Source organism: Enoplosus armatus, unplaced genomic scaffold (genome assembly GCF_043641665.1).
Source record: "Enoplosus armatus isolate fEnoArm2 unplaced genomic scaffold, fEnoArm2.hap1 Scaffold_99, whole genome shotgun sequence".
Taxonomy (NCBI): domain Eukaryota; kingdom Metazoa; phylum Chordata; class Actinopteri; order Centrarchiformes; family Enoplosidae; genus Enoplosus; species Enoplosus armatus.
Genome location: NW_027261291.1, coordinates 1 through 24483, shown reverse-complemented (window position 1 = coordinate 24483; position 24483 = coordinate 1). Strand labels below are relative to the sequence as shown.

Sequence of the window (24483 nt, the reverse complement as noted above, 5' to 3'; positions counted from 1 at the left end):
CTCCATGCAACCTAAGTCATATGTTTTTTCTATGACCAGTACTATACAACTACTGGGAAGGGTTTTTTAAAACGATGTCTTCAGTGTTCAACCTCAACCTGCATCCAGGTCCACTAATAGCAATATTTGGAACCCCTTGCTCTTAACTCTAAACAAAAACATGAGTCCTTCTACATCCCAATGGCTTAAAGAGGTTACATTCTTTCTCAAACTTGAGAAAATAAAATATACTCTGAGAGGTTCAAAGGAGTATTTTTTTCCATATACGGCAGCCCTTTATAACCCATTTCAATGTGTTGCACCGCTTGCCCTCCGATTAATCACAGTATGTACCTGCCCAGCTATGTATGTTTGTTAGTTAGTTTCTCCATATTTTTTGTTCCCTATAACTCAGACCTCAGTACAGTATTTTCTATCAATATACACCCACCAACTCTCTGTCTCTGTGTTGAAGGAAGCGAATAATCCCAATATTTTTCATGGATATAAACCATGTCATGATTAAACATGGAGAGGAACACATTAGTGAAACAAAGAGAAAAAAAAAAGAGTGTGCGTGCATACTCTTCCTCTTTCCAATGTCCAAGTCAGAGGTAGCAGCTTCACACAGCAGCACCATTCCCATGGTAACAGCAGCATCTGACAGCAGGGTCAAGGTGTAGACAACCAATGCATGACCTTAGTCTACTCAAACCACTACCACCAGAATCGAACGGGTACAACCCGCAGAGTGTCACTTTCAGATCAGGCATGCGGGTGGTACGGGGTTAGTGGGAAGGGAGGTGGTCTGCAGCCCTGTCACAAACAGGTTATCTGAAAATAACAATGCAACAAAGCTACAACAGTGAAGAAACCGAAGAGAGAGGAGATGAATTTGGGGTTAGTCCAAAGTATGCAGCGTGTGTCGACTGTGAGAGTGTGAGGGTGCATACAGCTGAAGGATACTGAAGAGGAGGACGATGTGTGTCTCAGCCACAAATTGGGCCTGACTGCTGCCATGGATGTAACTCTGAAAACACACACTCTGATGGTTGGTTCACACATTACATTGTGAATGAGGATATATTGTAAATACAGTGCGTTTTCGGTCTTACAACTTGTCCGGTGCTGGGGTTCTTGTGCGCATATGGTGGTCCCCTGATGTGGTTCCACATCTGACCTGATGTCATGATCAGGACGAAGCACTGGAGAAACACACATGGGAGCATTTCCTCTACATTACAAGATTAAAAGAACAGCAGTTTTACCAGGGATTAGAGATACGCTACATTATCATATTCATCGTATTTCAACACCGTGACAGTTGACTCGCAGGTGCGCATCCCTCTGTAATACAAAGCTAAATAATCAGCAAGCAGCTGGGTATTCACTTACAATCAACAACAGAATAAGCAATATATAAACACAACAGCAGGTTCCATCAGTACACATGTGAACACAAAAGTACTCAAAGAAAGAAAGACGCGTGGCTCAGCAACTAGACCAACTGGAAAACCTATTTGGCATTTCTGCCCTGGCTCTCGTGGTTAAAGTCTTACCTATCTGAAAGAACACAGTGTGTTTCTTATAATAATACTAAACCAAAACTTTCTGATGCGAAATATGAAGTAGGCTCAGGGCCCTGGTCTTGGCCCTTTGCTCTTCTCTCTTTATATTTCACCTCTTGGCCAAACTATACGCAGTCATGGAATTCATTTCCACTGCTACGCTGATGACACTCAGCTGTACGTGCCTGTAAAGGCAGAGGATCATTCTCAAATTATCAAATTAGAGGCCTGCTTTTCTGCTGTGAATAACTGGATGTCTCATAATTTCGAGTAACAGTAACTCTCGACAACTGTGTGATCTCTCAAAGTTCGACAGCCAAGAATCGTGGTGTGCTGATCTTCTCTGATCAGCACATTAAAGAAATCGCCAAGACGGCTTTCTGTCACCTATGCAACGGAGGTCAAATGAGGTCTTTTCTGTCCTTGGCTGATGCAGAGATCCTAATTCACGTCTTTGTTTAATCTAGACTTGATTATTGTAACATGCTCAGGTCTACCACGTGCTAGCACTGAATGGTTCAGAAGGCTGCAGCTAGAATCTTAACTAAAACTAGAACATTTGATCACATCACACCAACTTTAGCTTCGCTTCACTGGCTCCCTATCCATGTCTACTTCCCACAACCACAATGTATTCATCTATGTACAGATGTATGTGTGTGTGTTGGCTGTTACCAGTGCAGAGAAGGCCCAGACGTTCTTGTTAAAGAGAAACTCCAAATTGTGCCTTCGTAGGTATGCCAGTCCTCCAATCACAGCCAGGAGGAAGCCTAGTAGCAGAGGCCCTGCGTAATTAGGAGGACGAATGACCCGGATCTGAAAAACAGGCAAAACATGACGAGTCATCAGAGCCTCCAATTCTTTTGTCTAGTTGAGACTTATTGGTTTATTTCATCACAGCAAGCACAGTGGCGGATCACACCTGGTCACTTAGACTCAAGGTTTAATGGTACGTGTTGCAATTACCTGCACATCAGTCCTGTCTGCCACCCATCTAGCCAGCTGCTCAGCTGCAAAGCCTCTGACCTGCAGCTCATAGGTGTCAGACTTGCGAGGCTTCCCTTTGGATGGGAAGTTGAGGAAGGTCGGAGCAGAATTCATATTTAGCTGCAACACAAATACAGTCAAAACGTTCAATATGCGTAGCACATCTTGACCGAATCAGCTTATCAAAAAAGGAATCCTTTCTCACAGGTTCAGCTTTCAATTTTTGTAAGTAATTAAGAGTTCAAACGAACCAAGAGTGGTTTATTTACACTTTACTGACTCTTAGCCTTTAAAAGCAGAGGGATGAAAAGTCTTTCACTGGGAAAAAAAACTTGTATTGTAGCACTGTACATTATTTCAGCTGTTAGTTTAGGAGAGATGCACATTCAATGTCTGATGACACCTCGCTTTTGTTCCTTATTGTAAGTCGCTTTGGACAAGACCATGTGTTGCTTAGATGTATGCTTATGGCTTGTACGACAATTTTAGCTTCATAGGAGCAAATAAAAAAGAAATATAAAAACATGTTTCAAAGCGGTGAGTAGGCTTACTTTTATATCTTATGTATCGTACACAAGTACAAGGCTTTAGTGCTTCAATCAGTCTCTGCTGTAGGGTGATATCGGTATACAAAAGCACAATAAAATGGCTTTGAGATACAGCTCAAGAAGCTGACCAGAATCTATAGCTCTCATATAAAACCAAGCCAAAGTGCTTTGTCGGTCTCTGAACCCTCTGCCCCCCCCATGACACTCTCTCACGATCCACGCCAAGCTCCATAGGATCTTCCATGATTGGTGATGCTATTTTCAAAAGAGAACTGATTGGTCAGTAGGCAGCGCTTTTATATGAGTTGATCTGTTATCGCAAACATAACCTGCTCCAGAGCAGGTTCCTTGGCTCTGACAGCTTCTTTTTTGCTTTGCCTTCATTTGTTTTACACTGACACCGATACACCATCCTTGATTTGTAGTGACTAGGTGAAACATACCAAATCTCTCGTATAGTTCTTTACAGCGGAGAGGAAAAACATATACACAACTTAACAGCAAAACTGTTAGTTTTTGTCCCAAACAATGAGCCCTGGAGGACTACTACGCCTACAGCAGCTCAATTTACTCACTACCTCTCTTGATCACTGAAATCAGCCAGTCCAATGTTAGGTTGGACTCTAAGCCCCCAATGACGCACCTTTTCAGGTTTTTGGTGTTAACGTATATACGGCAGACTCTTAGAAAACAAAAGGCATAACATTTGTTTCTGAGAACAAGAAGTTGTCTCACCATCTGGAAGACGTCTGATCCTTCGTCGAAATCGACAGATGCGAAGAAGACTTTGTTAGTAAAGGCAGAGGAATAACGCCAGGAGTTAGCCAGCACCTGGAACTCCTCATCAGCTTGTCTGAAAATGAAAAGATGCATTTCAACTCATAGTTGAGAATGAAAATAACGGCGCCCGTTTGCCCATTGCTCCCGCTTCTCACCTGCAGACCCCACACTGTCTCTGTGGCTGCAGTGCCGTGAACATGATGACCACGGAGTAGTTCCTGGGGGGAGCCTTGACAAAGCGGCGAAACTTATCTCCATTCATCCTGATGACTGAACGCTTGGAGGCCCACTCCATCATCTGGGTGACTTTCTCCGACAGCAGGGTCTACACAGGACACAGACGTGACGAACACCCGAACATCCTTTCAACCAAACATTCTCGCAAACAGCCGGCAACGAGGGATTAGGGGCACAAGCTGTTAGTTGTGTGTTACTGTTATACTGGAGAGTTTGGCAGTTTGTCTGCCACAGTCATTTAAGGCACAGACTGGCTTGATCCTCTCACTATCAGAGGCTCACTCCCTGACGCATGTGCAGCCACCTTCACTGGTCACCTGGTCTTCACTGAAATGAAAGCCTTGTAGTGTGTACTGTTGAATTATTTTTAAAAAAATGATGGCCGAGGGCATAATTTAGAGTCTATTCCCATTGTTAGATTCCACAGAGTGGATAACTATCCTTCATGAATGTGACATCTATTGACTTTGAGCTGTTAAAAGGTGTGTGGGAGCGTGAAACAGGAAGTGGTGTTTCCTGAAGTCCTTTTAGCCTTTGCTGTGTTTAGACAGGTCACGACAACTGAACGGTTCTCCGGGACTGGATGCTCTCACTTGACTTCAGACGGTTGTAAATGCAGCTGGTCCGACAGCCAGCACTGTGGTTTAACAGACTTTTATCGGCGTCGTTTGACGGAGACCACTTACTAACTTGCTGCCACACACAACAACCGCACGTTAGCTCGTTTCTAGCGGCTGTTAGCTTAGCTTCCGAGATTGGCACGGGCGGCAGTCAACTTTGAAGACGTCGCAAAATGTTTCCCCCCAAAAGTTTAAGAACTTTCTCCGCTTTGTGTCGGCACAGTCGCGTTACCTCTTTTTTCTTCTGTGCCTCGGCGGGCCCATTGCAGAAAACAAAGAGCAGAAACAGCGAAACGGAAAGTTTTCCAAACATTCTGCGACGCTGCTGCCGACACACGACAACCTCCTGTCAGCTTGCTATTGGTAAGCGCTCAGCCAATCACAGCGAGCTGTCACCCCCCCCCCCCCTTTCTGATGCTGCATTACCGCCATCTTGTGGACTCCTCTCCCTTGTGCCCAGCCTCAAGGTCCAGGGGGAACCGAAGGTGGAGATCAGGGAGGCTAAGGAGAGGTACAGGAGGAAGCTGGAGGTCTGGAGTGGAATGAGGACCATCACGGGTTACAGGCCAACCAGCAGCAGAGGAGCTGAAGGCAGTGTGGACCGGGCCAACGAACTGAATCTGTTTTTCAACAGATTTGACTCTGTGGGCCCTCCTTACACCTGGTTCCCCAGTCCCCAGGCTGACGGCACTCTCCAACCTGACGACTCCACCCCCTCCCCCGCCGGTCACCTCTACAGTGTGCTTCACTGCTGACCATGTTAGAAGACAGCTGAGGAGACTCCACTCCAGCAAGGCTGCAGGCCCTGATGGTGTCAGCCCAAGGGTGCTTAAAGCCTGTGCACCCCAGCTATGTGGAGTACTTCACCACGTCTTCAACATGAGCCTGAGTCTTCAGAGGGTCCCCATGCTGTGGAAGACGTCCTGCCTCGTTCCTGTGCCAAAGACGCCGCGTCCCAGTGGCTCCAAGGACTACAGACCCGTGGCACTGACCTCCCACATCATGAAGACCCTGGAGAGACTCGTGCTAGAGCAGCTCCGGCCCTTGGTCAAGCCACACTTGGACCCCCTTCAGTTCACCTACCAGCCCTGACTTGGAGTTGAGGATGTGGACATTGTAGAGGATTACAAGTACCTGGGAGTTCATATAGACAATAAACTGGACTGGGTAAAGAACACTAATGGTCTCTACAAGAAGGGCCAGAGCCGTCTCTATTTTCTGAGGCGGCTGAGGTCCTTCAACATCTGCCGGACCATGCTGAGGATGTTCTATGAGTCTGTGGTGGCCAGTGCTATCCTCTCTGCTGTTGCATGCTGGGGCAGCAGGCTGAGGGTGGCAGACTCCAACAGACTAAACAAACTGATCCGCAAGGCCAGTGACGTTGTGGGGGTGGAGCTGGACTCTCTGACGGTGGTGTCAGAGAGGAGGACGCTGTCTAAGCTGCGGGGCATCTTGGACAATGTCTCACATCCTCTCCATGACGTACTGGTCGGACACAAGAGCAGCTTCAGTGGGAGACTCATTGCTCCCAAATGTACAACAGAGCGCCACAGGAAATCATTCCTGCCTGTGGCCATCAGACTGTTTAACTCCTCCCTCTGAGTGTCAGACACTCAGGAAGAAACTGGAAATCTGTATCTGTATCTACTTCACCTGTCATACACTACCTCACTATTTATTCTGAATGTTTCAGTGCAATACATATATAGTCATACACTACAGTGCAACACATCCATACATATATATACATTGTTATTGTATATATATTTTTTTACCTCACTTCACTTAAATACTGTAAATGTGTATATTTTTTATTTTCTATTTCTTATTTTTATATTTTGTACATACCTTTAGTTCTAAATTATGCTATTTTTCTACTCTGGAATGGGAGCACCGGTACTGTACAATTTCCCCCCGGGGATCAATAAAGTATTTCTGATTCTGATTCTGATTCTGATGCCATCATCTATACGCCCACCTGGATAAGCCGGCGAGCACTGTGAGAGTCATGTTTGTTGACTCCTCCAGTGCGTTCAACATCATCCGCCCGACTCTACTGGGTGAGAAGCTGACGGAGATGCAGGTGGATGCCCCCCCCCCCCTCGTGTCCTGGATTGTCAACTACCTAACTGGCAGATCACAGTATGTGCGTTTGCAACGCTGTGGGTCAGACAGAGTGGTCAGCAACACAGGGGCCCCGCAAGGGAATTTCCTCTCTCCCTTCCTCTTCACCGTCTACACCACGGACTTCAGCTACTGCACTGACTCAGCAATACTTTGATGTATCAGTAAGGGTGATGAGGAGGAGTACAGGGCTGCTGTGAACAACTTTGTCACATGGTGCGAGCAGAAGCATCTAGAGCTCAACCTGACAAAGACAAAGGAGCTGACTGTGGATCTGAGGAGGACCATGGTGCAAGACTGGTCTGTGATCGTAACATAGCCCTGTCTGTCTGTCTGTTTAAGTTTCGCAGTGCTGACACTGCACTGTTTAAAGGCAAACAGGTAGAACCTTTATTTTGAAGGATACAGCGCAAATATAATTGACGGAGCACACTAGCCAATCAGAAGCAAGGAAGCACCGAAGGCCCACCCACCAATGAAAACGAAACATTGAGTGGTAACTTTGTCTTGTTTGTAAGAACAGAAAACAAGAAATTGAGCTGAATTTGTGTTTTTTTTTGTTTTTTGTCCAAAATTTGAAAAACGAAAAAACGAAACCTGCTTCTGGTTTCTGTCTGTGTCAAATGCATCGAAAAAAAACAAACGGTTAAAATTTACCTTGGCTCAGATTAAAATCAGGATTGGATTACGCGATCCGATCCGATTCTCAGAATCCAGATTTCCTTTTGAACAACCCATTTTCAAGATATGATCCCATCCCACAGCCGCGGGGATTTGGTGTTATGAATGAATGACGCCCTCCGAGACAGTAGGAGGCGGTGTACACATCTTACATGGGCCCGCCGGTAAAAACGAAGGAGAAGAAAAAGTCGAAGAAGAAGAAGTCGAAGAAGAAGAAGAAGAAGTGATAGAGCGAAGCTTGTGTTTAGAAACACTGCTGTTCTCAGGATGGCTGAAGAGCAACACCACAGCGGCTGTGAGAGAAAAGCACCGGTAGGTTAGCATCTTAGCTAAAGGCCTTGTTAAAGCTGGACAGCTTTTGTCAGCCTGCTTGCTGTAGTGTTTACTTGTGTGGTTTTTGTCTTTGTGTACAGTGTTAGCTGCGGCTATGCTAACTAGTAGTTAAGCTAGCTTTGACAAAGACCCGGTTGAACTTTACAGCATGATAACGCTGAAACGAGTCTGACAGGTGTGGACTAATGGGGCTACTTCAGATTTAATCTTAGTTCTGACACTGTAGATAAACGTTTAACTGTCACTCATTTGTCCGTTGGCTAACAGACATGAAAAAGAAAATGCTGTTCACGTTTCTGTGGTTTTGCGTTGTGTACCTCTCCATCAGTGAGTTGTTTTCTGTGAGACTTCACCTGCACACACTGGCCTTGAACCGAAGGAAAGGAACGTGCCTGGCATTAGCTGAAGCCCCCCCCAGAAGCTTGTCCTGTTCTATTTACTGACCTCTCGTTAACAGATGGATACACCTTGAAGCCAGAACAGCCCAATGAGCCTGAAGTTCACCTTTACTGCACCATTACACATGTGTTGGTACTGCTGCGGTGACACAGACTTCGGCCCTGTGACTTCCTCTTGAAACCTTGTTTTGTTTTGTATGACACACTTTTCTAAAGGGATATTTTTGTCATACATAGAATAAGCCAAGCATCTCAAATCCCTCCGCGTTTCATGATATCTGAACACAAGCAGTTGCCTCAGTATAAAACAATAGATGGTCAACAAAAAGATGATTTAAATGTGTACTCCAGTGATTTATTCGTGCTTCTCCAGAAAGTTGTTCAATTCACAACAGACAGAATAAAGAATGAGTTGTCAGAATCTGTGCCGCAGAGGCTGAGAGATCCCCAATCCCCGCACACACGCGCACACACACACACACACACACACACACACACACACACACACACACACACACACACACACACTAAAAGTAAAGATAGCATCAACAAACTCTCAACTCCTTTTTAGTTTTTTTAATTTCCCCTTCATTCAACTTAGTTCCACTCCATATTTTCCCCTGGTGACCCCCCCCCCCCCAGTTTAAGAACCATTGCCTCAGACCCTTCCTGTGCAATGAATGCCCACATCTTTCAAACTGCACTCCTCCACTTGGTACTAATTCAGGCTCTGTTATAAACGTGTAGTCCCCAAGCCTAAGCTGAGATAACCTTGATGACATCATCAGGGTTACTTTCTGATCTTCATGTATAAATACGGGGGAGTTCCCCTTTTAAATTGGTAACAGTAATGCCTGCACGCTGACTTGCCAAGAACCACATGGCAGATAAACAACGTTACTGAGTGAAAACACACAGCTGAGTGTCTACCAGCAGAAGAGCCAGATGATTCTCCTTGGAGTTGTCGGAAACCTAAACGGAGCTAAAACGACTCACGTGGAGGATAATTTGGTTATTGCTTGTCGCTCTCGTCTTCCACTACTGGAGATCAGAAACCTGGATAATGTCATTATTATCATGTAGAAAGGACATGGATAACCAGGAAGACCCTGCATCAATGAACATCCTATCCTGAATATGTTCACATACAGGAAGCAGCTTTGTAAGTGCCATACTGGTATGGATGTCACCTACTCTCTGTGTGCTTCTCATGTGCCTTAAATGTCTTCTTGTTTCCTTCACTTGCAACTTTTCCTTGCCTCTTTGACCCTTGCACATAAGGTGTGAGGGAGGGGTGCAAGGAAACGAAATGTGTTCAGTGAAAGGGTACATCCTGTCCTCTCATGCGTCCTCTGAAGCTCTCTGGTGAATGCTGGAAGTTGTTTTATGGTTCCTTTGCTGATCGGACCTACAGTTAATGCAAATCTGCTACGACTATAAGGTCAATCAGAGACTAATAAAATCAAGAGATGTCTTTGACCTGCCCTCGCTCCCATTAACTTGTCTGTCTTCCTCTATGACGTTGTGTCCAGAATTGAGGTTCATGCTTGGGAAATAGTCTCCAGGCTCCAGGCTGAAGGAGGGAGGAAGTGTGCGTGTCTGTGTAGAAGCCCGAGCAGTGACGCACAAGTGATGGGTCCCAGGAGGAAGGCCTCTAAACTCCAGCCTGTTGGGGGCAGCGGCGGAGGGGAACTGGTCCTGAGACCCACTGAGCCCAAAGACTACATCAATGAGCTGTCCCATGAAGTCCTCTGTCACATATTCAGGTACACCGCCCTCCAGCCAACCACTCTGTTATGTACTTTACAATATATTGTAGGGCTGGGTGGGGTTCTACATATATATACATATATATGTATGTGTGTTTTATATTGTCATGGATCCTGCAGTAGGATGTCTGCACCATGCAAGTAAGCATGCTGGTGATATCACAGTTGAAAAAAATTCTACACAGTACAGTATGTCAACGTTCCCTTTATTTAAAGCTCGAGTGCAGAACTTTTGTCTCCCCCTTCTGGCATATGCCTACAGGTTTTTCTGTGGTCCAGAGCCATAGAGAGAGAGTTCGCAGTTCTGTCTCTCTGTATTTACCATGCATGCGTTATATATTTAGGCATTCAAATCGCCTGACGAGAACTTTCTTCCAAGAACTATTTGAATCACATGATGATCAAGCTTTGATGCAACTCTGTCTCTACATGGCTCTGCTGTAGCAATAGCGGTAGCCAGCTTTGTCGCTGCGGTTGCTCCCCCATTCAGCTCTGCAGCAAACCAATCACTGCTGGTTGACGTAAACCGCATCACTCTTGGCGCACCAGCGCGGGAATGTCGCCGCAGGCCCCAAATTTAAAAACTCTGTATGTTAACCAGCATTGTGTGAAGTTGTTTGGCTTGAATGTTTATTTATATGTAAAAGTTCCGCACTCCAGCTTTAAATATGTTTGTCTGATATACCTGAGAAATCAAGATACTTCACGATGCAAAATTCATGTAAAAACCCGATACTGCCAATAATACACCCAGAGATGTTGGAGGGACAGCTACTACAGTATAAACGGTATTACAACGTCTCATGGTATATATATGTGTGACCGTTGTTTTGTTTTGTAGGTACCTTCCCATGAAGGACATCATGTGTATGGAGTGTCTGTCCAGAAAGCTTCGAGAAGCTGTAACTCTGTACCTGCGAGTGGTCAAGGTAGTGGATCTCTGTGCTGGTCGCTGGTGGGAGTATATGCCTTCAGGTAAGAGCTCGGGGCACAACCGCTGCACCCTAACTAAAGAACTAAGTGTTCAGTGCTACAGGACAACTGCTTAGAGGGCCTTTTGTCAGCTGCAGCAGGGAGCCTCTGTAGTGAATAAAAAAAAAACAAAGTGGTTTGTGAAAAGTGGGGTAGGCTGAACACGAGGGTTTGGACTAGCGCTCTGGACTAGCTGCAGATGGTGAGGAGGGAGTTGCAGTAGCACAGCAGGGGGTGGCAGTGTTGTGGTGATGTAATAAGACACGTTCCGCTGATTTTATATTTACACCAGTTTACTACTCATGTGTATCAGCTTATTTCACAGGGGTCCTTTTCTTGATTCTTTTGCACAAAGCTGAGATATTTGTGCCCTATTTGCTGCACGAGGAACCTTCAGCTGGTTCAGCAGTTGATCACGCTGTTTTCGCACATGTTGTGGAAAGGGTCTAATGGCGTGTATTGTGTTCCCTGGTTTAGGCTTCACAGACAGCAGCTTTCTGCTACTTTTGAAGAAGATGCCAGACCTGGAGCAGCTATACGGCCTCCACCCTCGATACCTGGAGAGGAGACGAGTCCGAGGCTACGAGGCTTTCAGTATACCTGGAGTCCTGGAGGCACTACAGGCCTGTCCCAATCTGCTGGTCAGTATGTAGTGTGAGAATGATGTCCTACTGCAAAGCGGCGCACCGATACATCACATCGAGCCAAGGGCATGCAGGTTTTCAATCCAACAAACAACCGTACCATGTAGTAATACATGTAGTAACAGAAGCGTTGTAGGTCCTCTTCAGTTACTTGTTCCAGTGGGGTTGAAGGAACAAAAGCTAGTAGGTGGACCTTGAATTAAGAATTGTTTTGTTTTGTTTTTTTTTATCCAGTAACCTTATTTGACCTCATTTCAGGGTGTGGAGACATCTCATCTGGAGCTGGTGGAAGCCATATGGAACTACATGCCTCAGGTTCACATACTGGGAAAGTTCCGCAACCGTAACGGGGCTTTTCCCATTCCCGCTGAGAACAAACTGACCATCCCCATAACTGCAAAGATCCAGACCCTACATCTAGTGGGTGAGTAGGACCGTTCTTGCTTCACCTGCCTCCACACCGCAGCTGAAATTCAGTGGAGTAAACTAATGAGAAATACTGGGTGGAAGACGTATTCTGAACAAGGGGTGCTAAAGGCAAATGCGCTGATGAAGGTCCTCATTAGGCCATCAATGTATATACATTTATACCCCTACTTCCCGCTGTGATGTCTTCATATCCCTGTTTGTGTTGAATACACAGGCCTGAGGAGTGTTCCTGAGGGGGGGGGGCGGCTGTATTGATGTACATTGACATGGTGTTTGTTTGTTGTAGGTGTGAACGTCCCAGAGATCCCCTGTGTGTCCATGCTGCGCCACCTTTACCTGAAGTGGGTCCGCCTCACCAAACCACAGCCGTTTAAGGACTTTCTGTGTGTGAGCCTGAGAACCTTTGTCATGCGGAACTGTGCAGGGCCGACCAACTCCCTCAAATACGTTCCCCTGGTCACTGGTTTAGCGTCAGCCCGCAACCTGGAGCAGCTGGAGCTGGTGAGAGTACCCTTCCTGGGAGGGCTGATCCAACATGTGGTGGAGGATAGCTGGAGGTCAGGTGAGGAGAGCGCCTGTTGGTTTTCCTAGAGTAACATGTATTTTATTGAAGTGAATTAGTAACATTTTTATCATGTTTGACGATGTTGACAATCATATTCCACTGCCATTTGTATTCGGCGGTGTCCGACGATTTGCATGCTCTTAATAGCATTCGGGATTTCAGATATCGAACGACGCTGCTGGCTAATGTGGTTTGTTTGTTCTCTGTAATGCTGTCTGTGCATCTCCAGGGGGATTTCGGAACCTCCACACCATTGTGTTTGGGGCCTGTAAGAACGCTCTGGAAGTGGACCTGGGCTACCTCATCATCACTGCTGCTCGCAGGTGCTCAGCCAGTCATCAATCGTTTAAACTGACTGAGAGAAAAGGCGTTGGTATACAGCAAAAATGCAGCCGCTTTCATTGGCGTCTTGTGGGCAAACGTGGGCAGTTTATTCAGTACACAGAATGATAGTCAGAATGATAATCACAGCATTATCTTGCTACTCATATATTATGACACTTACTTACTTAAAGGTGGGTTATTCTTGTAATTAAAGACAGGATTTTGTTAGCTTTCAAGTACCATACATTTGACAATGACACGACTTTTGTTGCAACAGGCTTCATGAGCTGCGTATCCAGCCTTCACTGACTAAAGATGGAGTCTTCTCCGCTCTCAAAATGGCTGAACTGGAGTTCCCTCAGTTTGAGACGCTTCACCTGGGCTACGTGGATGAGTTCCTGCTGCAATGTTAGTTCCTCCTCTCGGATATCATCACCGGGCTCCGAGAGCATCGGGCACTTTCCCCTCCCTGACAGGAATCGAGCGATTCTCTCTCGGCTTCTCTTCCTGTACTTCGTCCACTTGGTCGTGGAATTGAATCAGCACCTTAAACTCCAGACCAGCAGGACGCTCCTGCTCCGGCTGGCAGAGTCACTCATTAGGCCCTCCCACAGTTTTGCTGTCTCGCCTCAGCTTTTCTTAAACATTGAAACTAAAATGGTTGTGCTCTGATGAATTGTAGTAAGTTGACAGGTGTGTGTGAAAGTGCAACGTCTTGTGTGTGTGTGTGTGTGTGTATAAACGCAGGTAAGATGAGTCATTCGGAGCTGGTGAAGTACGGTCTGGCTGACGTCATTGAGAACCCAGGCATCATCACAGATATTGGCATAAAGGTGGTGAACGAGGTGTTCACCAATATTAAATACCTCCTCATCTACAACTGCCCTCACCTGCACAACCCTCACCACTGGATCACAGGTACAACACACTGCCGACTCACTCGCCAGTCCTCACCACTGCCGGCCTACAGCCACACATGGCTCCGATGTTAATGCTCTACGCAGCTCTTAATATGTTGTGCCTGTTTCTCCCCTCAGACCAGTCCAGGTGGAGCCGTCTCGTTGATCTCACTCTGGTTCGCTGCCATGCTATAAAACTGGAATCCTTCTCCCAGTTCATAGAGTTACTGCCCAGTCTGGAGTTTATCTGTCTGGACCAGATGTTTAGAGAACCACCCAAGGTATACAGTGCGTTCACACACACACACACACGCACACACACAGTCATCTGCACCTTTCACAAGCATTACTGATATGATGCGTGAATAATAGGTCGTCAGCAAATACTTTCCCTCATAGTTGTTATGGAGGAAATTAACACTGGACTGAGTGAATTGATAGTGGAAACACTGAATTTTATAATTAACAACAACAACAACAACAACAGACTTCAATCTTATTTAATATGAATGGTTGATGTGTGGCTGGTCTGATCTGCTTCATAAAGTTAGTGTATGTGCTGATGCATGTTTGTGTGTGTGTGTGTGTGTGTGTGTGTGTGTGTGTGTGTGTGTGTGTGTGTGTGTGTGTGTGTGTGTGTGTGTGTGTGTGTGTGTGTGTGTGTGTGTGTGTGTGTGTGTGTGTGTGTGTGTGTGTGTGTGTGTGTGTGTGTGTGTCAGGGCTGTGCCAGGGTGGGCCTGAGTGCAGGAACTGGTATTGGCGTGTCCTCAGCACTGGTCAGCAACCAGAACTCCAACAATGACAACGACAACAACAACAACAATCACCACCACAATAATGAGGACAACCTGCCTCCTGCTCCTCCACCTGTCGTCAACAACAACAATGTCAACAACAACGTCAACAACAACGTCAACAACAACGTCAACAACAACAACCAAAGACCGCAGCAGCAGCAGCAGCAGCAGCAGCACAATGGCAAGTCCCACCTGAACTCCGTAGCATAGAAGCTTGTTACCATCAGGGGCTGTGGCTTCTCAAGTATTTAGGTCCCTTCACTTTTTCACACTTTCATTTGTTATTTTTGTTTAGAAAGTCTTCCGTAGAAACATAGCAAGGGCAAACCGTATAAAAAGAAGCACACGCAGGTCCTGTGTGGGATTGTTCGCACTCATGGCAATTTAGATTTGACATGTTACTATTGTGCCTCCTAAAAGCCAGACGTTAAGTAGATTGCTTCACCTGTCAGTTTTTGAGAGATCCTGTTAACAGTCAAATAAACAAATGGAACCGGAAAACGTAACCTCCTCCTGTGGGGAAAAAAAGTAAAGAAATGTTGTTTGTTTCCCCAGCACCAGTGGAGGTAAATGGGATGGAGGAGGAGGAGGAAGAGGAGGAGGAGGAGGTGATGTTAGAGGAGGAGAACGTGCAGCCTGAGCCTCAGAAAGACCTGAAAGGAGCAGTAGAGGAGGTGGGAGTGGAGGAAGCTGACGTGACTCCAGGGCCCAGTCGTCCAGCTGGAACACCGCAACCTCCGGATGAGGAGCAAGCAGGTTTGGAGCTGCTCCTTTTTGATCATTAGCTGAGGTCAAGACGGGAGGTTTCCTGGCAAACTCCTGTAGGGCCCCTACATTCTTACTTTCCCATTTTATAATTTATTAAGTTATGACGTCTACTGATATATCCCTCCCACCTCCAGGTCCCAGTGGTTTAGTCCAGCAGTGCAGACCAGCTGGAGCCGCCGTTCCCAAGCCCCCGCTGGTCATCTCAGACTCGGACAGCGAGGAAGAGGAAGGCCTTGTTTCAAGGCTAATGCCAGCTTCCTGTTTGCAGCAGCCAGCGTCCTGTACAGAAGGTGTCAGCACACCACAGAACACACCCAGCAGTGACAGTTGTGACACATTGTGGACGTAGACTGCGCTCTGTCACACAGCAGCTACAGTATGAGGGCATGTGAGAGTAACAAGTCTTTCTTGTTCAATTTACAAAATTGTAGAGTGTAAAACTGTTTTTTTCCCAGTATGTGGCTCCACACACACACACACACAAATCTGCAGTTAAAAGGTAAAGGAAACTGTCAAGACACACCTACATTTAAAGACCTTGAAAAGCACAAGAGATTGGTTTAAAAAAAAAAAAAAAAAAAAAAAACAGTTTTTAACAAGTCAAAGTTAAATTTATTTTGTGAAGTTATAAATGGAAGTGAATAGTGTCCCCACCAGTGTAACATAAATGTGTGTGTGTTTCCAGGCAAAGGAAAGACGCCTCTGCGGCGGAGCAACAACGCGGCGACGGCCTCGGTCGATCAGACGAAGGCTCAGGTGTCGGAGAGCAGCTGTGAGAAGAGCTGTCAGGTGACCAGTGAACAGATCAAGGCAGACATGAAGGCTGCTGCTGAGAACAGCAGGAGGACTAGCAGTAAAGGAATTACTACTGAGCCTGGGGAGACCACTGCAAGGTCCGGGGCTGACAGTGGGACAGTGCGGGGCCCTGGGAGTGCTGTGGCCGCGGCAAGGACCGGAGTGAGGCCTGTGACTGGATCTCTGGGCAGGGTTGGACCTGGGGCAGCCACATCCAGGCAGGCGGGTGGATGTGGGAGGGTGTTGACGGGGACCACACACAGAGCAACCACAACCACTGACAGAGCTACAGGAACCGGCAGGACTAATGATGGCACACAGGGCTCCTCTGGAGCACAGGCTGGGGACAGGGAGGCGGGGGTGAGGCAGAGCTCTGGTCCTGCCGGTGTGGACAGTCTGCAGCCCAGATATGTTTCTGTAAACCATGCTCCCAGGAGACCAGTACTGCTGACTGGACAGGGGGAGAGACAACCTGCCCCTGCTGGATCTGCCTCTGCTGTTTGTTCAGGTTCACAGCAGCGTCAAGCCGGAGACGAGGACTTTGTTCCTAGACGACCTTTGACCCGATCTTGCACACGTATGTCCTCTGTGTCCCTGGTACCTGAGACAGGTAAGACACAGAACACATTTAAAATGTGTCCACTAATGTATGCAACCAAAGCTGTGTTTGTTTAGTATCAGAGGTTTGGGCCTGTCAAGTTATATCATTGAACATGTTGATTATTATTTTATGCTCTGTACTTTTAAATACATAAAAAGCAATTGCAACCCCCTCCTTTTCATCCCCCCCTCCTAAAGTAATCTCTCAACCACTCAGAACATATATAAGTGACACATCATATTTATATCTAAACATAAACGTCCCACGTAGAAACATGAAAAATAAATAAAGAAATAAATAAAACAAAGATTGGCGACGTCTCGCATTGGCTCTAGTGTATCCAAGAACTTCGACTGCAGAGATAATTGCAAGTTCTAATGGATAAACCGGCGGTGGGGAGTTAACTGAAGAATTGTTTATGAATCCTTGTGGTTTGTTTTTCATAAATGATGGCAAGATAAAGTTATGAAAGTAAGGGGAAAAGAGTCAAGGAATCAAGCGTAAATCCAAAATCAACACATTTTAGAACAAGCTAAGTCATTTCCTACCCACTACAGTATAATAATACCAGTCATAAATCATGGAAATCAACACATGGCAAAAACCAGCTGGTTTAATTGGTCATTTCAGCAGGGCCAAATAGCAAGCAGCCTCTGTGATTTATTTATTTATTTATTTATTTTTCATAACTGAAAGTGTTACATTTATACTATAACAATACCACTGTGTATAAACCAGCACAGTTTCTGAGCCTAAATGATTTAAATATCTCTTAAAATCTTATTTTATGTGATTTTTCTTTGTCATAAAAAAATCAACTGCCTGTTGCATTGTGGGTAGAAGGATGTGGAAGGAAGACTGTGAGAGATAAAAACATCTCTGTTTTTTTTGTTGTTGTTTTTTTTTTAACTGTCCTGTGCCAGAAGTGCAATGCTAAAATGATGAGTACGCTTTTAACGTTGTTGCTTACAGCTGTTAAAATAGTTGACTTCTGTTTGGCCTGTTTGTTGGCTGGCAGTTCATGTGAACACGTGCTGAATGTACAACCGATTTTTGTATTTTTTTTAAGGTGGTATTTGTGCTCATTGTTTATGTTGTGTAGATCTTTCTAAAGCCAGGCCTCGAGTAGCAGTGAGGAGGAAACGAATGGCTGACAAATCAACCAGCACCTCAGACCCGGTCACTGAGGACGACCACGTACAGGTACACACACACACACACACACACACACACACAATCCAATATGTAGACATTTATTATCATTATTATTATTATTTATCAGTGTTAAACACATTTAATGAATTCACTGTCATTCAGAGTCCAACAGGGGAGGTGAATACTTCGTATATTCACTGTACATAGTAAACTTGTTTTAAAGTGATTTTTCAAAGGTCGTCCTCCCCTGGGGGGAGCCAGAGTGTTAAAGGTGGGGCTCAAAGGCAGCTCCATCGAGCCAGTTGTAGACTTTGTATCCTTTTGTTGGTATTGTTGACATACTGCGATGCTTTTGCTCGTGCAGATTTTGTCTCTGAAGAGTAAGAACCTGGTGGGCATCACACTGACCAACTGTGGAATCACTGACCTGGTCCTTAAAGACTGCCCCAAGATGATGTTCATTCATGGTAACAGACAAACAAGGACTCGGATTCATGTTTTTCACATTGCCCTTTTGCATTACTTTGACAAAATGTGTGCTAATACTCTACAACTACAACTAAAACCTCTTACTGGAGTAAAGTTGATTATTATTTTCCCACAAATGAGTGGTTTTGTGGCCCAAACTGTTCAAAGGTGGAATTTGGAACAACAAATGACCCATGTAGACCTTAAGGGGTCAACATAAAGCTCGACGTGGCCCTCACATAGAGCTGCACGTAATGGTATAGATTGCACTCATTCTCGCCTGTACACATTTCTTACTATTTCATTAAGTTTGAAAAACTTTCATGTTTTTTGAACAAGACAGATGAAAATGATGTCAAAACATTCTTTGGAATGTGTTAACTATATGATCTTTGATTGTAGTGTGTCCACCATTACAATCTCCAGATATTACTATAGTCCTTTTTAAATAAATCCAACTTTATGTCGAGTTTTAAAAACAAAGCTTTTTTTTTTAATGCAGTTTATGTTCATTTTCGTCACGTCTTTATGCTGAGTCACAAACCGTCTCCTCATGTCCTCCCCTCTCTGTAGCCACCAGATGTCGGGTGTTGAAGCAGCTGCGAGTGGAAAGTGCCCCCATAGTGAACAGGTTTGATTACGCTCAGTGTAAGAAGCTAGACATGGAACAGGTCCTGGATCAGATACTGCGAATGCCTCCTGAGAGGAACCGCATCATCTACATGCGCCCTATGCACCAGGTTGGTAACATGGGATGTCATGTTATGTCTGTTTCCTGTTTCCGTGCTGGAAGCGGCGGCGGCGGCGGCGGCGCTCAGTCTTGCTGCCAGTTTGTCTCAGTGGCCGCTGACGGAATTGCAACGGGAAAGTCACCTGCAGCTCAAAAAGCATTTTGCCACCATTATAAAAGAGACGACTGTAAAACAGTTGACAGGGCACCTCCAACATTTCTGCATGTGGCTCCTAGTTAAAAAGTCTTCCAGCCAAGATCATTTATCAAGGCTTTCATTTTGAAACAACAGCTAAGTCTTGAGTAGCCGTCAGTTGATTTCAGTTTTCAACCAGTGGGACATTTTGAGCTGCTTTTAGTTGGTAAATCAGTTTTATGCTGAAAATTAAGCGAACACCTCCTACTTGCGTAGTGAAGGTAGACAAGCATTTCCCGCAGTTTCCATTATGCTGAAGTTGTTCTCCTGTCTCTGGTGTCTTCCCTCCTTCTCTTTGCCCTCTCCGGGACACTCCATCTCTTTCCTTCTCTCTCTCTCCTCCTCAGATTGACTCAGTAGCATTGGAGCGTCAGCTCTTCCAGGGGCCCTATGCCTATCACATCGCAATAGTGCACGAGTTCAGCAACCCTCCAAATATACGCAACAAGGTTCGCATTCGCAGCTGGATGGACACCATAGCCAACATCAGCCAGTGAGTAATGTCCCTGATAGGGATGGGTGAATATATTGACTATCGGCAATGACCATCGTCGGTTGTTTTTCATTTTATTTAGCCAATTTAATGTTTTTTCTCAACTCGGTAAATAATTCACCTGTGAAGCGCAATTTAAAGCATACGCAAAAAGGTCCTGGCAGTTGGAGTTGGGCCGTATCATGCACATTGTCTTGGCACTGATTTACGAATGTCAGAGGATAAGATGAAGGCACATTTCTTCAGACAGAAGAAGTCTGCACTCTGTGCGCCACACACACACACACACACACACACACACACCTGCGTATATGTCAGCAATCACCGGCTGTAAGGCTGACTGTGGCCGGTTGGAAAATGTTAACGTGGCCCACCCTAATCTCTGATAACAGTAAACAAAAGTTGAACAACACCCTTGTCCAAAAAGTGCTGGAATTACTTTTTTTTTTGTTGCTTCTGCTTCCTCTGTCCCTTTGCCCCCACATGTTTGTAAATGGGAGGGACCAAAATATACTGCCACCTCTCAACATACCGTAGTCCAGTACAACAGCACCTTTTAACCATGAGCTCAGTGACAAACGCATGATTAACGCTTCTCCCACAATGTCACAGGTGCGTACAGATAAGTACCTGACAAAGTGGCCACTGAGTGTATGTGCTTGTGTTGCACAAGTATGAACGTAATTGGTTGTCACCATTATTGCTGCAGGCACAATGGCCAGTTTTCATTAGCTAAGTAGATATAAATACACGTAGGAGGGTTAATCAAGCAAGTGTGCGGCCTGATCTCAGTTTGAACATGAGCCCGCAAACTGATCTCTCTGCATGTCTCTGTCTCGCCCTCTCAGAGAGTTGATCAAATATGAGTTCTTCCCAGAGGCCACCAGGACAGAAGAGGACGTGATGAAGCATCCCAAATACCCCTGGGGCCGGGACATCTATACGCTGGAGGGTAATGCAGTCACACCTACATGAACCCTCACAGAGTAGACACGCACATACATATCAACCGAACCGTTTTTTGGCTTTGTAGCCAGTTGGATTGAGATCACGTCCAGTGTTGTTGGATTTCTACTGAAACAATGACTCAATTGACATCCATCAGATGAGCAGTGTAGCGAATTAGTGCGTGTTAAAAATTGTCTTGTTGAACCTCCGACCTACAGACGACACCAGACTCTCGATAGATACTCTGTAATGCGGTCAGCTTCACTTCCTGCTCGTCTGGATGTTTAGGACCTTTTTGTACTATTTTAAAAAAGGCCTACAAGTCCCGCTGTGTTCACCAAATATGAACACACTCAAACAAACCCCTCGAAGCGGTCAGAGTCGGCACTTTAACCTCGCAGTCATTGTTTCATTTCAACTGTCTCGCAGGTCCATTTACAGAACGCACTGAATAGCAGGATCAGTGTCAGTTCATTTTTTTTTTACATCACTTTCAAATCGAGTGCGAGTAGCCTTTTCCAATGGAATCCGTTGTAATCGCGGTATACTGATCAAAATAACAAACAAATTAGTTATTTTGCCCAACTTGTTGTAAAAGAAATGTGACATTTCAGCAGTGCAGCGGAAGGTGGCATTGATAAATGACATGGCGAAATCTTCTGGATGCATCACGTGGGAGAAAAACGGGCTGAAGAAGAACGTGCGGTTTTCAGTCCAGACAAAGCAAAGTTGAGCGGGATGACTGGACTTGAACCCGCAGGCGGAGCGGAGGCGCGTGAGATGTGAACCCTGTTCTTCTAAAGTTAACCGTCTTCTGTGATGTTATTGTTCAGGAGTGGTGGATGGCGCGCCCTACAGCATGATAACAGACTTCCCCTGGCTGAGGACTCTGAGAGCGGCTGATCCCAACAGCTACGCCCGCTATGACTTTGAGGACGATGAAAGCAGTGAGTGCAGTCACACACGTTGCGTCACATATCTGTCCTGTCGGCAGTCACGCCACGCGGCTGTTCGCTGAATGTACATTGCAGTTGTCCCAGAGGCAGAACCTGATCACATAAGCACTTGAAATTGTTGTCCTCTCTGTTGTGTCGCGTGTCAGCCACCATCTACGCCCCGCGGCGTAAAGGCCAGCTGTCAGCCGACATCTGCATGGAGACCATTGGGGAGGAGATCTCAGAGCGCCGGCAGAGCAAAAGAGGGGTGTTTCAGAGAGTGGTGGTCCTCTTCCTCCATCACTGTGATACGCCGGGAGAGCCTGTGGACGACGACTACATCTAGGCGCCGCACAAAACCCCGCCGTCCATCACATCAGGAGGGATCCCAGCAAATGCCAGTCCTGCTGCAGCACTGCCTGAGCTTTGCGACTGGGAGATGTGTAGTCTGTAAGCTGTGGGATCTGCAGGTCGGAGCTGTGTTCTTACAGACTGACATGCGCATGATAACTTCACTAGATTCACAGAGAAGGGAGCAAGAACAGTTGAAGCGGCCAAAAGTCGACATGTTGAAGGCGAAACCTCTTCCAAAGAATGTACACTTTTGTGATTTGGTTCATGAGGACCGTATTGAAGGCTTAATCCGTTTTTTTCCCCCCCTATTTAGTTCCATGGGGGATAATACACTTTGAATTTTGCAAACATTTTGGAGGAGGTTCATGACACATAGGTGATTATTTAAGCAAAATCCTAAGGCATGTGTGAGCGTCCTAGCATACTGTGAAATCCTCTAATAAAAGCAGAGTAAAAGGAAAAAAAACAAAAAAAAACAGCACAGTGGTGAAAATGACTGCTCAAATGGTAAAAACATTGACTTTCAACATAAGCTAGTTAGGAATAACAGCCTGGCTCTGATATAGTCCTGTTCCAAATAAAGGCCTGGCTCTGGTATAATGTGGTTCATATATATATAGGCCTGGCTCTGATATAATCCTGTTCAAATAAAGGCCTGGCTCTAGTATAGTCCTGGTTCATATAAAGGCCTGGCTCCAGTATAGTCCCGTGCAAATAAAGGCCTGGCTCCATCATAGTCCTGTTCCAAATAAAGGCCTGGCTCTGGTATAATGTGGCTCATATAAAGGCCTGGCTCCATCATAGTCCTGTTCAAATAAAGGCCTGGCTCTAGTATAGTCCTGGTTCCAAAAAAGGCCTGGCTGTCGTATAGTCCCGTGCAAATAAAGGCCTGGCTCCATCATAGTCCTGTTCAAATAAAGGCCTGGCTCTAGTATAGTCCTGGTTCCAAAAAAGGCCTGGCTGTCGTATAGTCCCGTGCAAATAAAGGCCTAGCTCCATCACAGTCCTGTTCCAAATAAAGGCCAGGCTCGTCCTGCTGTTGAGGCCTCTAGTGACCGTGTGACCCCCCCCCCCCCCCCCCCCCAGTAGTCCGCACAGCTAGTGTTTTTGTTTGTCTGCCATGCTAGCCGCGAGAACACATGCAGAGAAGGACTATGCTGCAGCGTTAGCCTGATCTGTCGTCTGTCCACTGCCACAGTCTGCCTACCTCTGTTCCACACATGGCCTTAGACAGAAATGTCAAAGAGATGATGTTTAGTTTTTTTTTGTTTGTTTTTTTAACTTTCCCTTTTGGAGTGAATAGTTTTTCCTTCAACATGCAGAAGAGTTGGTGGCTCTGGCTGGTTGAGGATGTGTCATGGTTTTGCATTTGACCTCAAGAAAGTGTTACATGGAAAAAGAGACCAAGAAACGTTCAGTCCGTGTGGAGCAGAAGACGGTAGAACAGTTGTGGATTAAGTGTCGGTCCTCTTTGCACGTTAGGCCGATTGGATAAAGACTGCCAGGTAAACTTGGAGGTCTGAGAGAGAGAGAGAGAGAGAGAGAGAAAAATACACTGTGAACTGTAAGTTCATGTGCACAAACGGATGTACTGAATGTGCACGGGGGGGAGGCGACAGGTGATACGCACGGCACTGTTAAATCTCTCCCCAAAGCTGTGGCGTCTCCCGGTGAAAGTACAGTGCGTGTATGATGTTGCCTCCGGGCTTCTTATCTTCCCGGTCGGCTGCTCGTGCAGATAATTGTCGACTGGGTTTTGTTATGTTTGCTTTTGATACATGATAAGTTTAAAAAAAAAAAAAAAAAAAAAAAAATGTGTGACAATGAATGCAGAATTCTTACTTGATGACTCTAGACTTGTGAAATGATCCTCCAACCCCTTTTCCAGTGTGACTCTACGTATTCCCTCTCAGTCAGCGTTGTCGCGCAGAAATTCATACGGTAGAGACGTTTCACAAAGCGGTGAAATCAAAACAATACAGCAAAACAACGGGCGACTCTGCAATGCACAAAGCTGGAAACCGTGACGGAGCGAAACAGTTTAAATGTAGCTGGAGTCCGCTGATGCTCGGCCCGCCTCCCGGTGCTTCGCTGCTTCTCCCAAGTCCGTGTGATGGACAGGAATGGGACCGCTAGATTGAGATTGTATGACAGATGGAGATGTATTCTTGGGTCACCCTTGACACCTCTGGTCTGTTTCAAAGCCTGGAGAAATGACTTTTCTTTTTTTTTCCTTTTTTTTTTTTTTAGAACTTATTTTCATTGCTAAGGATTGCCAGCCCCCCCCCCCCCAAAAAAAAAAGGTTCTGGATTTTGCTTTTCACTCACACAGGAATCAGAGAATTGGTTGGCTCGTAAAGGATATCATTGGCCACGTGTATGCGGG

General features: G+C 45.8%; 2 protein-coding genes across 2 annotated transcripts; one reads left to right on the top strand and one right to left on the bottom strand.

The window, feature by feature from the left end:
* Window positions 1-556: 556 nt before the first annotated feature.
* Window positions 557-5060, bottom strand: LOC139307353 (dolichyl-diphosphooligosaccharide--protein glycosyltransferase subunit MAGT1-like; the record flags this gene model as incomplete). Its single annotated transcript, XM_070931154.1, has 8 exons — window positions 4952-5060; window positions 4018-4187; window positions 3818-3935; window positions 2514-2654; window positions 2223-2363; window positions 1095-1184; window positions 946-1009; window positions 557-639 (listed from the first exon to the last, which is right to left on the bottom strand). Coding segments are annotated over exons 1-8 (888 nt in total), but the record flags the coding sequence as incomplete, so codon positions are not given.
* Window positions 5061-7749: 2689 nt separating this feature from the next.
* Window positions 7750-23151, top strand: LOC139307351 (F-box only protein 38-like). Its single transcript, XM_070931153.1, has 21 exons — window positions 7750-7836; window positions 9788-10021; window positions 10866-10999; window positions 11474-11637; window positions 11899-12064; window positions 12356-12631; window positions 12864-12957; window positions 13236-13366; window positions 13706-13876; window positions 13996-14138; window positions 14577-14835; window positions 15210-15410; window positions 15557-15712; window positions 16108-16827; window positions 17921-18021; window positions 18338-18440; window positions 19015-19181; window positions 19715-19860; window positions 20709-20812; window positions 21642-21755; window positions 21911-23151. Exons 2-21 carry the CDS (start codon window positions 9888-9890, stop codon window positions 22087-22089), a joined length of 3663 nt encoding a protein of 1220 aa, XP_070787254.1. The 5' UTR covers window positions 7750-7836; window positions 9788-9887; the 3' UTR covers window positions 22090-23151.
* The last annotated feature ends 1332 nt before the right edge of the window (window positions 23152-24483 follow it).

Bases quoted from the DNA above. Each gene is read 5' to 3' on its own strand.
- LOC139307351 (XM_070931153.1), top strand. From the start codon at position 9,888: ATGGGTCCCAGGAGGAAGGCCTCTAAACTCCAGCCTGTTGGGGGCAGC. The intron at 12,958-13,235 runs GTGCTCAGCCAG...TTGTTGCAACAG, and splicing joins ATCATCACTGCTGCTCGCAG to GCTTCATGAGCTGCGTATCC. The intron at 15,411-15,556 runs GTTTGGAGCTGC...TCCCACCTCCAG, and splicing joins TCCGGATGAGGAGCAAGCAG to GTCCCAGTGGTTTAGTCCAG.